The 15,266-nt window shown below is 42.7% G+C and overlaps 1 protein-coding gene across 1 annotated transcript; it reads right to left on the reverse strand.

The window, feature by feature from the left end:
* Positions 1–352: 352 nt before the first annotated feature.
* On the reverse strand, positions 353–5,231 carry LOC308280926 (mitochondrial import inner membrane translocase subunit TIM50-like; the record flags this gene model as incomplete). The annotated part of the gene is made up of 3 exons (XM_080755228.1): positions 353–490; positions 4,469–4,575; positions 5,075–5,231. Coding segments are annotated over 3 exons (366 nt in total), but the record flags the coding sequence as incomplete, so codon positions are not given.
* Between the last annotated feature and the right edge of the window lie 10,035 nt (positions 5,232–15,266).

The raw sequence follows: 15,266 nt of genomic DNA on the forward strand, positions 1-15,266 counted from the left end.
AAAACAGAAAAGTCACTAGTGTAGAGCCCTGTGGGACTCCGCTCAACCAGGCATGGGGTTTAAGCGATTAACCAATCGACTCGCTACGCCGCGGGCGTTCCGACCAATCGGGTCCCTACGCCGCGTGCAGGCGGTGACTTGTGTTCCTGCGTCCTGCGTTTCAAAAAAAAAAAAAAAAAAAAAAAATAGAGCAGGGCAGCTCCGTCCTCATTGGCTCAGAGGCAGACCCAATGCCGTCGCTCCGTTCCTCCGTCACCGCCGTTACCGACCGCTGATTGGACCGATCCCGTCTGACCCGTTTGGCTTTCCCCCTCCCCCCTCCCCCCTCCGCGCACAAAGTGCGTCCACCACCCCCCATTGGCTGTTGGCAGGCCGGGTGGGCATGGTCTCACTGCTGCTTGGAGCGCCAGAAGCGCGAGGCGATGGAGCCCAGAGAGAGAGACTGCTTCTTCTGCTGCGTGGAGAGCTCTGCCAGACGCTGCTCCTCCTCCTGAACACACACACACACACACACACACACACACACACACACACACACACACACACACACACACAATATTACTATACTTGTGATCTCAATGTGGGGACCATAAGGGTTCTAGGGATGGCAAGATTAGGGATGGGATGATATGAACATTTCATATCACGATTATTGTGACAAAGGAAATCGCGTTTACGGTATTATCGCGATAATCAAAATCCATTATCCTGGGGCGGAACATCTGCCAACAAATAGCAAATGAGATTTATGGGGGTGCATTGAAATGAAAAGGTTTAAGAACTACCGATCTAGGAATCCAAATTCCATTAATAACTGCACAAAGTTCAGCTACAAGTTAATAATTATAATGTAAATATAGTACAGCAGGAGTATAAAACAGTTGTGCAACATCATCTGAAGCAATCAAAACATGACTGTGTAAACCGCATTATGTGATAAATGACGTGGTATCGGAATGGTATAGACTGGCATACTCACTGATACATATACAAGTGTTTTAGGCAGTATCGATTTTCCGATACTGGTATCGGTATTCGGTACAACTCTGCTTTGCTGCACGTTTTTTCTTTTTTCGATCTACACCAAATCTCTTCGTCAAAAATAGACGATCTTCAAGCTCACTATGCGTTGCGATGCGCTGTGAGCTTGTAGATCGGCTATTTTGTACAAATATTCCCCCCAGAGCGGTTATGTGTCTAGTATAAAATGATTTCCAACCTGTCCTATAATGGAATTATTACAGTATAGGAATTCTGTCAAGACATACTGTATCTTAAGTGTGGAAGGTTTACACATTTACATGCCGTAATATGACAAATGTAAGGCGCTATTAGTCGAGGTTGGGCGGTCACAATTATTACATAATCGTCTAATCGCAATTATTTTACATAATCGCGATTATTTTTCATAATCGTCATAATGGTTTCCATGTTGAAAAATGTTCATATATTATTATATAGTGAAAATAGCAGATCAACAAGCTCACAATGCATCGCATCGTAATGCGTTGTGAGCTTGTAGATCGGCTATTTCCACTATCAATGTTCTTTTTTTAAGTATAAAGTTGTCAAATATGTCAGTAATCTCTTTGTATATTTAGGTTATGTGTCATATCTGCCATGTGCAACTTCAAAGCCTAGAAGCCAAACAGAAATGTAATTGTCAACGACAAAAACATAATTAAATTGCTAATCGCAATTATTTGAGTGACAATTAATTTACGCCTAGAATTATTGAATGCTTTAGCTATAGAAAAAAAGCAGATATACAGTGCGGCACCGAGTGCCGCGCTGTGAGCTTGCAGATCTGCTATTTTTGAAGAAGTTGTGAAAATGTGTGCAAATCATTGAATATATGTATTTTTAAAGCGAATGTTTGTAACTCAAATTTTGCTTTTGGGTGGTCCTTGGAACTAGATCTTTTGAGATGCGGATCTGTGGCCAAATAAATATCAGTTTGGGGGTCTCACATGAAAAGGTTTGAAAACCACTGACATAGTAGTCTCTCAAGAACAGACTAACTGAGCTCCAGTTAAGTGAAAAGGACCTTTTCTTTGACAATGGCCAGCCAGATTGCTGACTTGGAAACATAGGTTTTTCAAAAAATCTTAGAAGGATTCAAAAGACACTTATAGAATCGGGTCAAAATTCTAATTTTCACGATTTTTCAAAAATAGCAGATCTACTAGCTCGCAGCGCAGCACTTGGTGTAGGGTTGGGACTCGTTAGGATTTTAACGATTCCGAGTCCTTAGCGATTCCCTCTTAACGATTCCGGTTCCTAACGGTTCTCTTAACGGTTCCAATATATATATATTTTCATATTTTCTGACATGCATTATTAACAGTAGTTGTTTACATAAGCCTAATGGGCGTTCAAACAGTAGTTAGTATATATTCTAATATTAGTAGTAGATACTGTTTTCTCTTACGCTCTTTTCAATACAGTAGAACTATCAAATGACAAAAAAACAATTACATTTCAGTTCTCTTGTCTGTCTTACAAGGAATCCTGTATTTTGTAGAAGTCATTTATCCTCTATACAGTAGCAAATAGCAAATGACAGAAAAGTGTCAATTCTTAAATGTCAAATCCTGTTCTTTTTTTTAAACAACACTCTTACCCTCTTTTCAATACTGTATCAAAGAATGCCTTTTTCCTCTGGTACATAGCAAGCCAACTGTACTGTAAGCCAGGCACAAACTAAGGCATAACAACAACTCTTACCCTCTTTTCAAAATCAATACTGCATCAAAGTCAAGACCTAGTGTCTCATTGTGGATAGACTGTTCAAAGTCCCTGACTTTCTAACCCACCATTTATATATTGACTGTGTCAATTCTTGTTTTCAGTAGAAACGTTGTTTCCACATTGTAAACAGTGGCAGAGACATGCATCTGTACAGCATTGTTGTTGTTGTTAGCCCTTAGCACTGATTAGTGCTATGCTCTGTAGCAGCAAAGTAGAGACCACTCAACTGCTCTCTTTGTCAATCAAAATCGCGGAGCTCTCCTCTGCTCCTGCAACGAGGCCCGCTGGCAGCGAGCCTTCCTGCTTGAGCGTCGGTGGAGCGGCAGTGGAGCACCCTTCAATGATTAAAACCGGAGCGTTCCCAACGTTGCCGTGACGCTCGACGCGCTCGGTGGAGCCGGCGGGGGGGGGGGGGGGGGGGGGGGGGGGGTTAAACGTTGACGTTGGCCGTTGGTTAGGCGGACATTCCCAGCATTCCTTCTGTAGAGGTGGCCTGACGTCACCACTCACCACAGCTGCTTGCAATGGAATGCACAGCTAATGCGCGTTGATGAGACCCATTAAGAGAATCGGACCGGCAAAAATGATTGACCCGGTTCTGGACCCGCTATCATGGAACCGGTTCCTAAAAAGAACCGGTTTCGGGTCCCAACCCTAACTTGGTGCCACGCTGTGAGCTTGTATATCTGCTATTTTTCAATAGTTAAAGCATAAAATAATGATACACAATAATGTGTACCCGTTCTAAATGTGTTCAATCGTCATGTAAAATGTCATAATGGTGACAGCTAGAGGTCTTCGGACCTGCCCGAGATCCGAAATTACCCGCGATCCGAACCGCCCCGAGCCGGGTAACGGGGCCGTTTTCGAGCTTTTACCGCGGGGCGGGCCGGGGCCGGGGCCGTCTGCCCCGGTTCCCCGGGTATCTCCTGTTACCCGAGTGGAGCCGAGACAGGCCGAGATTGAAGTGAAAGCGAACGCAACAACTGCACCAAATAGATAACGCCACACGATGGCACTAAAGATGCAGCATGTAATCTGTTGCATTGGTTGTGAGAACTGAGAAGTATAACTCACTCAGTCACAACAACACTGACTGTATCAGTTGGATTGTTATTATTATCAAAGATATTAACGTAACGTTTTGGTTAACGGTTTACAATGGAGTTGTCATTGCGTGTTGTCATGCTCTGCAGAGCAAAATGGACACTCAAAGCAGAAAGATATAATGAACAACACATGCGACAGAAAACGATAGCATTAGCATTGGCTAGCCAAAGAAGAAGGAATAAAAACATGGATTTATTTGTATTTACAAACTGTCCGCATTGACTTACTGGTCTGGGAAAAGATCATCTTTTGGCGAGAGGCACAGCAGCACCGTGGCGACGTTAGGTAAGAAATATGTCTGATACAACTCTTAATATAATAACGTTGGCATTCTTTCATTTCGGGGCGACAGGTTCGGGTCTCGGATCTCCCGTTCTGCTCGGGTTTCGGATCCAATTTTTCTAATAACAGGCGGGGTCGTTCGGATCGGATCCATCACGTCTCGGGGCTGATCGGGTAACGGTTCTCAAATTCCAAATGATAGACGGGGCCATATGGGTCCGGGTCCATTTCCCCCGGGTCCTTTTGGGTTCGGGTAGTTCAAATTGGACCCGTGAAGACCTCTAGTGACAGCCCTACAGAGGAGGAAACCAACACTCCGTCGTACCAGTGCCAGCTGTGCCTGTCTTTGTTTGAAGGCCTCGATGGGGTCCTCCTCCAAGGCGTAGTTCTCCAGGACCAAACGCACGTCTTCCACACCGTTCAGCGCCACGGCTGAGAGGAGACACCAGGCAGGACATGAAGGAGAGAGAGGAGAGGATGAGGAGACACCAGGCAGGACATGAAGGAGAGAGAGGAGAGGATGAGGAGGAAACCCAGAGTTCAACAATTGTTTTTTTTTCTTTTACCACATGGGTTAGTGCGACCTAATTTCATATTGGTGCGAGTTAAAATGTATTCTTCTGGGGTGGAACAAAAAAATAGCTGATCTACAAGCTCACAACGCGTCACAGATAAGCTATTTTTTTTATTTGATTGAGAGTGAAAAAAAGACAAGTACATATATCATAAGGAGCTTTTACCAATTATAGAGGGTTTAAGTGGTACCGGATATGCAGCTCGGCAAATAAAAGGTGAATTGATCCCAGTGGATGACGGAGGACGATATCACGATGAATTAAATCTCCACGATACGATTATTGTGGGTGTTTTTTATCACGATAAACGATGACACCGCTTATGGTCCCATCCCTAACCCACAACGTTGTCTTACTCTTCAGGAAGTTGGCCAGGTCGTACAGCGTCCGGTCCTCAGAGTTGCCGTCCCACCTCTTCAGGGCCATGCCGTTGAAGGGCTGCAAGCTGAAGGCCTCGCGCTTACAGTCTACCACGATCACCTTACTGGTGTCCCTGTTTAGACAAGACACATCCTGCAGAGAGAGAGAGAGAGAGAGAGAGAGAGACAGAGAGAGAGAGAGAGACAGAGAGAGAGAGAGAGACAGACAGACAGACAGACAGACAGACAGACAGACAGACAGACAGACAGACAGACAGACAGACAGACAGATTGAGAGAGACAGACAGACAACACAAGGAGAGTGGGGACACAATGATTGACAGATGTCATTAACAATGTCACAATTTTGCACCCAACATGGGCGAAAAACCACGATTAATTATCTTATTGGTTAGATCAGTGGTTCTCAACCTGTGGGTCGGGACCCCCCCGACTCCCCAGATGCTTAGCTAAATGTTAACATTGTTTTCTTCTCACTCAACAGACCAACATACAGTATACGTGTATACAGGGTGTCTGCACACTTAAAAAGTGACAATTTAAGGTCTTTAAAGGCCATTTTAGTACCTCTGGTCAAACATTGGTCAAATTGTCAAATATTAGAGGCAGACATTTTGAAAATAGCAGATCTACATGCTCACAACGGCTCGCAACGCGAGGCGCTGTGAGCATGTAGATCGGCTATTTTCACAATGGAATAGATCGAGTCAAACCAAATGTAATGCCTCAACTCCTACAATTCCAAGTGCCTGTGCAGGGTGGGGGGTCCCCAGTTAAAATATGATTATTCTGGGGGTTGCGGCCTGAAAAGGTTGAGAACGGGGGGTTGTTTAAGTTGGACAAAATGTGGCCAAAAAGTGGCCACATTTTCACAAATATGGAGATGACTGATATCTGACATCATAGATGTCTGATGTCATAGACCACATGAGACTGACACAATATGTCCATATATGGGGCTGAGGCGTGACGCACGCACGCACATGATCTGCAGGTTTTCATACTAAATATGTTTATATCATGCATCGCGTATGTACATGTTTTCATGGTGTGTATTGAGTGTGCTGAATTATTGCCCCATGGGGGGCAATAAAAACGATCCAATCAAACAAAGCTAAACACCGCTATTTGATTGGTAGAGTGTGTTGGGAGGCGGTACAGCCTGGCAATAAAACAGTACTGTACAATAAGGCATACGTCAATAAGACGTACGTATAGTGCGTTAACCATGGAGTCCCTCAGGACTTTACGCTTGTGCCTTTTGCGTTTTTCTGTATTCCAAAACTGTGGGTTGTGAAGATATTGAAAGTGGGCCGCAGCGCGGCACTGTGAGCTGTGTATATCTGCTATTTTTTAATAGTTAAAGCATAAAATAACGATTAAAGAAAGTAAGGGATAACATCTCGCTCAGTGGTCATTATCGAGCGATAGGAGCCCGAAAGGTTGATATGCCACCGACGCAAAGCGGAGGTGGCATATCAACCATATTAAAGGACAACTTTGTTTTTTTACAAGTGTTCATATTTTAGATAGTCATTAGAGAAAAGAAAAGATGAGTGTTAAAATGTTTTCATTTACTGCTTTCTATCGTTTTAGTGATTTTAACCATTTTGATTTGCATGCATTTTGGGGGCATGCATGCAAGTGGCCAAATATATATTTTTAGACAAATTAAGCCCATTCCAAAGATGCACCGCAATCTTTCATGGGCAGATGTGACTTATGGGGGCTGGTGTAAATAGTAAAAAAAAAAAATGCCGGCTTATTGTGTCTAAAAAGACATATTCAGCCACTTGTACGCATGCCCCCACCCACTGAAATCAAAATACTAAAATCGAAAGATTAGAAAGCAGTAAATTAAAACATTTTGACATTCAATTTAATTTTCTCTAATTACAACCCTAATCTAAAATATGAACCCTTGTTGTAAAAAAACGAAGCTGTCCTTTAACCATATCAACCTGAAGGGCTCATATCACTCGATAACGACCTCTGAGCGAGATGTTATCACGCTTATTGCACGGTTACTTACTAAATAAATTAATACATTGACCCAAGTAAGAAAACTATGAAATATTTCCTTGCTTACAGTAGTGAAAGTGTTGCACTGGCCGTCCTCAGAGCGCAACGTCGCCTCGACGCAAACAAGGAAGTGTGTTTGGTTACTGCATTGTCTATTTCTCACTTCAAATGTTTTCAAAAAACATTCTTGAGAGCAACGTTTAGTTGTAAATGTCACTGTGTGTTTGTTTACATGGCTGACATGTTGGCTACAGCACAAGATTCACACAGTACAGCCTCGGTGCTGCAGGTGTCATATCAGACCGCTGATTTCAGCGATTGACCAATCAGAATCAAGCATTCAAACAAGCCGTGGAGTAATGCGTTCCCGGTGTAAATGGGTTAAAATAAGAATAGGCGGGCTCTGATAGCCTGATAGGCTCTGATAGCCTGATAGGCTATGATAGCCTGATAGGGGGCCTGGAGTGCACTTTTCTACACTATTACATAAGGGATGTAAACATCAAGATTATGCTTAGGTTACACAGGGGTCAAAAACCTTGAACACACACACTTTCCCCTGCCCTGTTGAGTGAGGGGAGGTAATTGTGTGTGTGTGTGTGTGTGTGTGTGTGTGTGTGTGTGTGTGTGTGTGTGTGTGTGCGTGCGCAACAGATGGAGATGGACGCTGTGGATGCTGTTGTGCCTATGATTACGCTCATCTGGTCCCCAACTCCCCCCCCCCCCCCCCCTCTCTCTCTCTGTCTCACACACACACACACACACACACACACACACACACACACACACACACACACACACACACACACACACACACACACACACACACACACAGCACCTAATGTCGTGTATGCATGGAGTGTGCGTGCACGCTTGTAAAGCCCTGTGGACACATTAGCGCCCATCCTCCTTACATCCAATAAATAATAAGCATCTGTCTTCATCTGTGTGTGTGTGTGTGTGTGTGTGTGTGTGTGTGTGTGTGTGTGTGTCCATGGACTTCAGCGTGTGTGTGTGCATGTGTGTGGGGTATTTTCAGGTCATGTACATGCCATGTGTACTATGGCTCCTGTATAGTGTACATTGTTATCTCCATCAAGCCAAAAGGCATGGCCGAGACTAGGTTTTGCACACCATACGTCCACGCGCACGCGAATAAATCCCTGGCTGTTGCACGGGCTAAGGCAGTGGTTCTCAACCTTTTCAGGCTTCAGAGGATTTTTCTTTGAGGGTTTTGTAGATTAAAGGAGTAGTTCACCCCCAAAATGACTTTTTTTCTCACGCCATGGAGACTTGAGTTCAACAATGATTTTGGGTTTTTGTCGCAACATTTTTATTATAATAATGTACCTCCACTGATTCCGGATGGGGACCCAAATGCATTTGGGTCTCCATCCGGAATCAATGGGGGTAAATTTACTATAATCACATTTTTGTCTTAGGAATTTGACTAATACAAAAAAAAAATATTATTGAACTCAAGTCTCCATGGCGTGAGTAATCAATAGAAAGAAAGTCATTTTGGGGGTGAACTACTCCTTTAACAAGGCTTTTGACTCAATGGACTTGCCTGGGTGGTTTTAATTATTTTTAGCTGTGTATAGGTGACCACTGATTTAATGTAGCACTTTGAGATTTGCTTCAAAAAACAAAGTGTGTTATTAAATGTATTATTAAAAATGGATTGCACGCACACTCCAGGCCAAGGACACACCTCTGCCCTACATATTTCACATCTGTCTTAGATAGCGCCACCAGGAGGCCCACTTTTGTAACACATTTTCTTTTTTATATTACTCCTTCTGATTCTTTCCAAGAATCACACAAATCGGCAAAATATTTATATAGTTGTGTGATCAAGATGGATCCGTCAGATTTTTCATATTCCATCCTGACTAACATTGGCTTCCAAAGTTGTCAGGATTGGTCAGTTTTGAACAAAATGCCTCAAATCGTAAAAACGCAGTGTGTGATTTCCGTGATATTTTGCCACACATTGCCACTATAGATCGAGGAACATTTACCACACTTTCCACATTGGCCTGTTATAGCGCCACCAGCAGGTTGACTTTTGCAAACCACAGCGCCACCAGGAGGCCACAATAACCTACCTGAACCTGTGCTCGGAAGAGCACCGCTTCTAGTTATACATGGTACATATGGTAAAATAAATAGTAAAACACCCTAAGGGCGATGGTCACGCACATGAGCGTGTGCACACATCCGCTGCTGGGCGAGCACTGGCGCTATGGCATGGGATGAACTTTGACCAAAAAAAAAAAAAAAAAATAGACCTGGTTGGTTGTTTAACACATTCCCCGCCATTTAACAATACCTTCGTACTCTATGGTGCCTCTGGTCTCCATAGACTTCCATGTAATTCATAGTGCACGGATCATGCACACCCATGCCTAGATAATGCACCACGTGTGTCCACATTGCTCACAGCTTTCAAACAAAAAAATCCGAATGGAAATCCGTTCAGGCATTCATGAGATACAAGCCATTATGTTTTCCTAAAATGTAAACAAAGATGGCTGCCATGTTTGATAGATGGGGTTGCTATGGGGGTTAAACATGCAATTTCGCGATTTCTATCATGCCTACTACATTTTTTGGGGTCCAAAAAAAAAATTTGAAAAAAATTTTTTTTTGAATTTTTTTTTTTTTTTTGAATTTTTTTTCTTTTTTTTTTTTCAAAATGGCGGAAATTCTCGGGACTATCGGGCCTGGCAGGGAAAGACATTGAAATAATCTCGGGACTATCGGGCCTGGCATGCAATGAGTTAAGTTGGACAAAATGTGGCCAAAATGGGCCATGTAATTTCGCAAATATGGAGATGACATTCAGCCGCCACCATTGCTCTAATCATTACCCACATAATTAACCTTTCCATCGAACAGGGTCATGTCCCACAGGACTTCAAACTAGCAAAAGTAACCCCCCTGCATAAAAAAGGTAGCAAACTAGACCCTGGAAACTACCGTCCCGTTTCCATTCTTAGCTCCATATCCAAAGTCATGGAGAAAATTGTCTACGAACAGATAGCAAGATATCTCGATGAGAATAATCTGATTTACGAGTTCCAATCTGGATTCAGAAAATCTCATTCCACTGACACATGCCTTCTCTATTTGACTGACCAAATCAAACGCGAAGCGGATGACGGCAAATATAGCGGCATGGTCATGATGGACCTCCAGAAGGCATTTGACACCGTAAATCATTCTATTCTGATTGAGAAACTAAAAGCCATCGGTCTTGACAGCGCAGCAGTGAGTTGGGTGCAGTCTTACCTGGTGGGGAGGGAACAGGTGGTGGAGATTAACGGTACCCTGTCCCCCCCCCTCCCAGTAAGCTGTGGTGTTCCTCAAGGTAGCATACTGGGACCTCTGTTGTTCCTAATATACGTGAACGACATGGCATCTGTTTGTGACTGCAACCTGTTCCTGTTCGCGGATGACTCGGCTCCCCTAGTCTCGGGCAAGGACCACTTGCAGGTTGAAAGGACACTTAACTCTGAACTAATTAAGATCTGCACATGGCTTAATGACAACAAATTATCAATTCACCTGGGTAAAACTGAGTCCATCCTCTTTGGATCAAATCATAACCTCAAAAAAGTCGATAACTTCACAATCAAAGTGGGTGACAAGGTCATAACACGAAAAAACGAAATCTCTTACTTAGGATGTATCCTTGAAGCTAATCTTTCCAGTGAAAAGATGACTTCTAAAGTAATAAATAAAATCAATCAACGAACTCGTTTCCTACAGAGGATCGCCCCAATGGTCAATTTCAACACACTGAAGACCATAGCTGGTGCAATAATCCAGCCCCTCTTTGACTACGGAGTCCACGTATGGTATCGTGACGCCCCACAAGCCCTGAAAACAAAACTCCAAACAGCCCAAAATAAACTAATTAGGGTTCTGCTCAACCTTCCCTATCAGACTCACCTCACCGCTACACACCAGTTAAGAGTGGGGTGGCTCAGAGTAGATGATAGAGTACAGCAACTTGCAATGGGCCTGGTGTACAAGATACACTACACCACTATGATACCCAAGTACCTGTCAAAATACTTTATAAACATTAAGGATGTCCATAATTATAACACCAGAGGCAGCGCCACAGATCACTTCCAACCCAGAGTAAAAACCAACAAAGGGTCAAACTCGTTTTTCTGCTATACCACCAAAATGTGGAAAGCCTTACCGAAGGCCATAAAGGAGTGTGGATCACTAGCATCCTTTAAAATTGCCCTGAAAAACCACTTACAGGCAGCAGCCGTTCGCAACTGGTAAAAAAAATGAACCTAGCCCAACCCTACCCTCCCCTGCCCCTTCTTTGTATATACTGTTTGTTTAGACTTACTGTTTTCTTTTTTGTTTTTCTTTACATATCTACTGCATAGTACTGTGTTCTATTTGTCTGTCATTCAATGTTATATGAGATACTTCAATGGTTTCCAGTGGAAATAAGCTTAGTCTTTTCATGGATCTCCTTTTAGTAGACCTTGTACCAGTGAACTGTACCGTCATGAAACTGTACCTTTTCCTATGCAAACTTCTAATAAAGTCTTCAATCAATCAAAACGTCTGACATCATAGACCACATGAGACTGACACAAATATGTCCAAATGTCCCGCCAAAATACCTTTTTGTCGACAAAATCAACTGTAGCTAAATTACATTTCATTCAAAAGACTGACATAAATCTGCCGTCTATATCTCCGACTTTTCCATGTTTCAAGAGATGGTTGGAACAAATCCGTCATGACTGTCAGAATACATTAACCAAGTTTCATAAAATGTGGAGGCCTTTCCTGGCATAGCTTGACATAGTTGAGCAACGGATATCTGGCTGCTATGGTGCAACTTTCATTTATAGACTTTCACTAACTATCCCTGCTTCCTGATGGTCATCGATCCCACCCATGTGTCCCTTTGTTGTGCGTCTTCCTTATTTGTCTAGTTGTTCTTTCTATATGTATTGTCAAGCTTATTTTATTGTCTTGTGGTGTCTTGCATTGTTGTGTATTAGGGATGGGACAATATGAAAATTTTATAGCATGATTATTGTGGCCAAAGAAATTGCGATTTACGATAGTATCGCAATCAAAATATCCTCAACATCCATTATCCTGGGGCGGAACATTTGCCCAAAAAATAGCAGATCTACAAGCTTGTGAGCTTGTAGATCGACAATTTTTTGACAAAGACATTTGATAGAGAGTGAATATGCAGCTCTGCAAATACAAAATCAATTGATCCCAGTGCATGACGGAGGACAATTTCACGATGAATTAAATCTCCACTATACGATTATCGCGAGTGTTTTTTTATCACGATAAACGATAATATCGCTTATCGTCCCATCCCTATTGTGCATTATAAAAAAATTAAAAATAAAATAAAAAAACGAATAAAGTATTAAAATATATAAATAATGATACAATAAAATAACAGACATGGACACGACGATCTGCCACAGTTCCAACCGTTCAAGAAAGGTGGTTGGTGATATTGTGGTATGGTTAGCTGTGCCCAACCTGGGAACCAGTGTCGCCAGATGGGAAATGTTGAATTATCGTACCGGAGGCTCAGAATTATCGTATTTGACATGAAACTATCGTACACAGCCAAAAAAGAGAAATCACTCGCGTAAAAACGTAATTTCACCCAAAAATGCGTCTTTAGTGTAAGAAACGACCTTGTTTGAGACTCCTGCGTGACAAAAACGCAACAGATATGCTGCGTGGAGGCAGGGAACTTCCTGGAGCTTACACAAATAAAAGCCTGAAACTGGTCTGGAAAGATGCAACCGGTGTTTTTAATGCCTCCAAGTACAGATCTAGGGTCAGATTGACTGATTTCCTGGCTTATTTTGAGACGCCAAACCAGATCCCAGATCAGCAGCCAGGGAAAATAGCGAATTCACGCTCTTTTGGGTGATATGCCGAAATTATCGTACATTTGGGCATTTTTGGAATTATTGATCATACATCGTACAGAGGGTCAAATTATCGTACAAATACGATAATTATCGTACGTCTGGCAACACTGCTGGGAACCGATTTCGGGTGACGAAAATATGACTACATCTAAATTAAGTTGTATTGAAAAGACTGACTAAACTAATTCAAAATTAGCTGTGGAAAAAAAATAACACTGACATGGAAAAAAAATAACACTGACATGCGAGTTTTCCCGCCCTACGTAAGCTACAGGCAGCTGCACTCAGACAGACCTCTTAATGTTTATTGTAGGTCCATATAACTCCCATTTCAATAAAACAAAGTGAACAGGAGAAAGATAGGCAGCAGCCTTTATTAACCCCTGAGGGAGAGCGGCGTGAAACAACAAGCGAGTCCAGAGCAGAAACGGCAGCCATAAAGTCATAAAATAAGAGACCGGACACACGTGTGCAGGTGACAAGGAGACATGTAGGGCAGGGACCAAGGTTGTTAATTAAACTAACTAAAACAATTTAAATAACAGACAAATGTCCATCAATAATTGTAGTTGGATACAGGAAGAGTGAACACGAATTAAAATGTAGTTATTGCGGAAATAGTCACTGTTTACCAACGTTATGGCGGTGTCTCAATAATAGTCTTTTAAAAGACAAAGAAGCGGCCGCACACTAGGGCATTCACCAAATATTTTAATATTCGAATATCAAAGTCACTATTCGATGTTGTTCACCAAAATCGAATATTCGCTTATTATTTTATTTTTTTTCTCTTTAAAAAATATATAGTTTATAAAGCTTGGCTAGATAGGAAATCATAAGAATGAGTTGTCAATGCCCCTGGTGGATACATTTGTTAATGCTCTATACCAGGGGTTCTCAAACCTTTTAGGCAGTGACCCCCAAAATAAACATACACCTGACAAGCACTTGGAACGGTTCCGCAGATGAATATTGTGAAACATTTCACTATGTTCACCTCTTGTACTTAATATTTGACGGTTTGGCCAGTCCTGTCGAATATTTGACTATTCGAATACTTTGAGGTTGAATATTTCGAATACTAAACATCACTATCCGGGGTCAAAGCGAGCCTCCCAATAACTCTATGCAAGCCTCCAGAATTCTGAGACGGGGCTCTTTGGAATTCTGAAGGACGCTTCCTTGTGTGTCACAGAATGGGAAGCTCGGTAGGCCAATCAGATGCAGAACTGGCAGGACTCACTCTTTCCCATTGGAGGGGGCAGAGTGCCTTCCACAGTTCCACACTTCCGCCAGTCCTGTTTTATCAGTCGCGCAAATGAACTGCAGCGGCGGGGGAGGTATCTAGCTTTTTATATATGTGGGAGAAACACTCCAATTCCCAAAATGCAACGGGGGATAACATGACCAGGACGTTCGGTTGCCCAATACAAGCCAGTGTTATGAGATTCACAAAAGTGGATTCATCTCCTAATCTAACTAAGCCATTTACACAATATGCATCTGTGAAACCGAGTCAAAGTACCAAGCTACAATTCTAAGTGCTTGTCTGGGCGGGGGTCCCAGGTTCAAACATGATTATTTTGGGGAGGTCGCGGCCTGAAGAGTTGGGGAACCGTTGGTCTTGACCATGTCTACAGGCCTGAATGCGCCGAGTTGCTGCCATATGTTTGGCTGAACCGTTAACATGTTCTAATCAGATTAATATCAGATTAATAATTCATTAACAGTGATTTATTACCATTCGTACCTATCCCCCAAATATGCAAAATTGTCTCTGTATATTTGAGTGGGAACAGACAGAAAAAAAAATACTAATTATGGGATTATCTGGCAGGGGTTATTGTATCCATGCATTCACTGCGTTGACATTCTACTTCCATAAATTAATTAACTCTGTTAACCCAAGTGGAGCAAAGTGGCAAAAACATCTCTCTAAAGCCGCTTTTCCACTGACAAGGCCCACCACCACACCACACCACACCACACCACCCAATTGTGCCAGGTTTTCCACTACAAGGACCTGGGTAGAGTGGTGTGAATACAAAACACTGATGCTGACCTTCAAAGCAGCCAAAGGTACGGCTCCTCCATACCTCCAAAACCTGATCAACCCCTACAACCCCACCCGTTCGCTCAGATCAGCCAACACAGGGATGCTGACAGAAACCTCGCTAAAAGCCCCA

The sequence above is a fragment of the Nannobrachium achirus genome (assembly GCF_963921795.1).
Source record: "Nannobrachium achirus genome assembly, contig: SCAFFOLD_154, whole genome shotgun sequence".
NCBI classification, from domain to species: Eukaryota; Metazoa; Chordata; class Actinopteri; order Myctophiformes; family Myctophidae; genus Nannobrachium; species Nannobrachium achirus.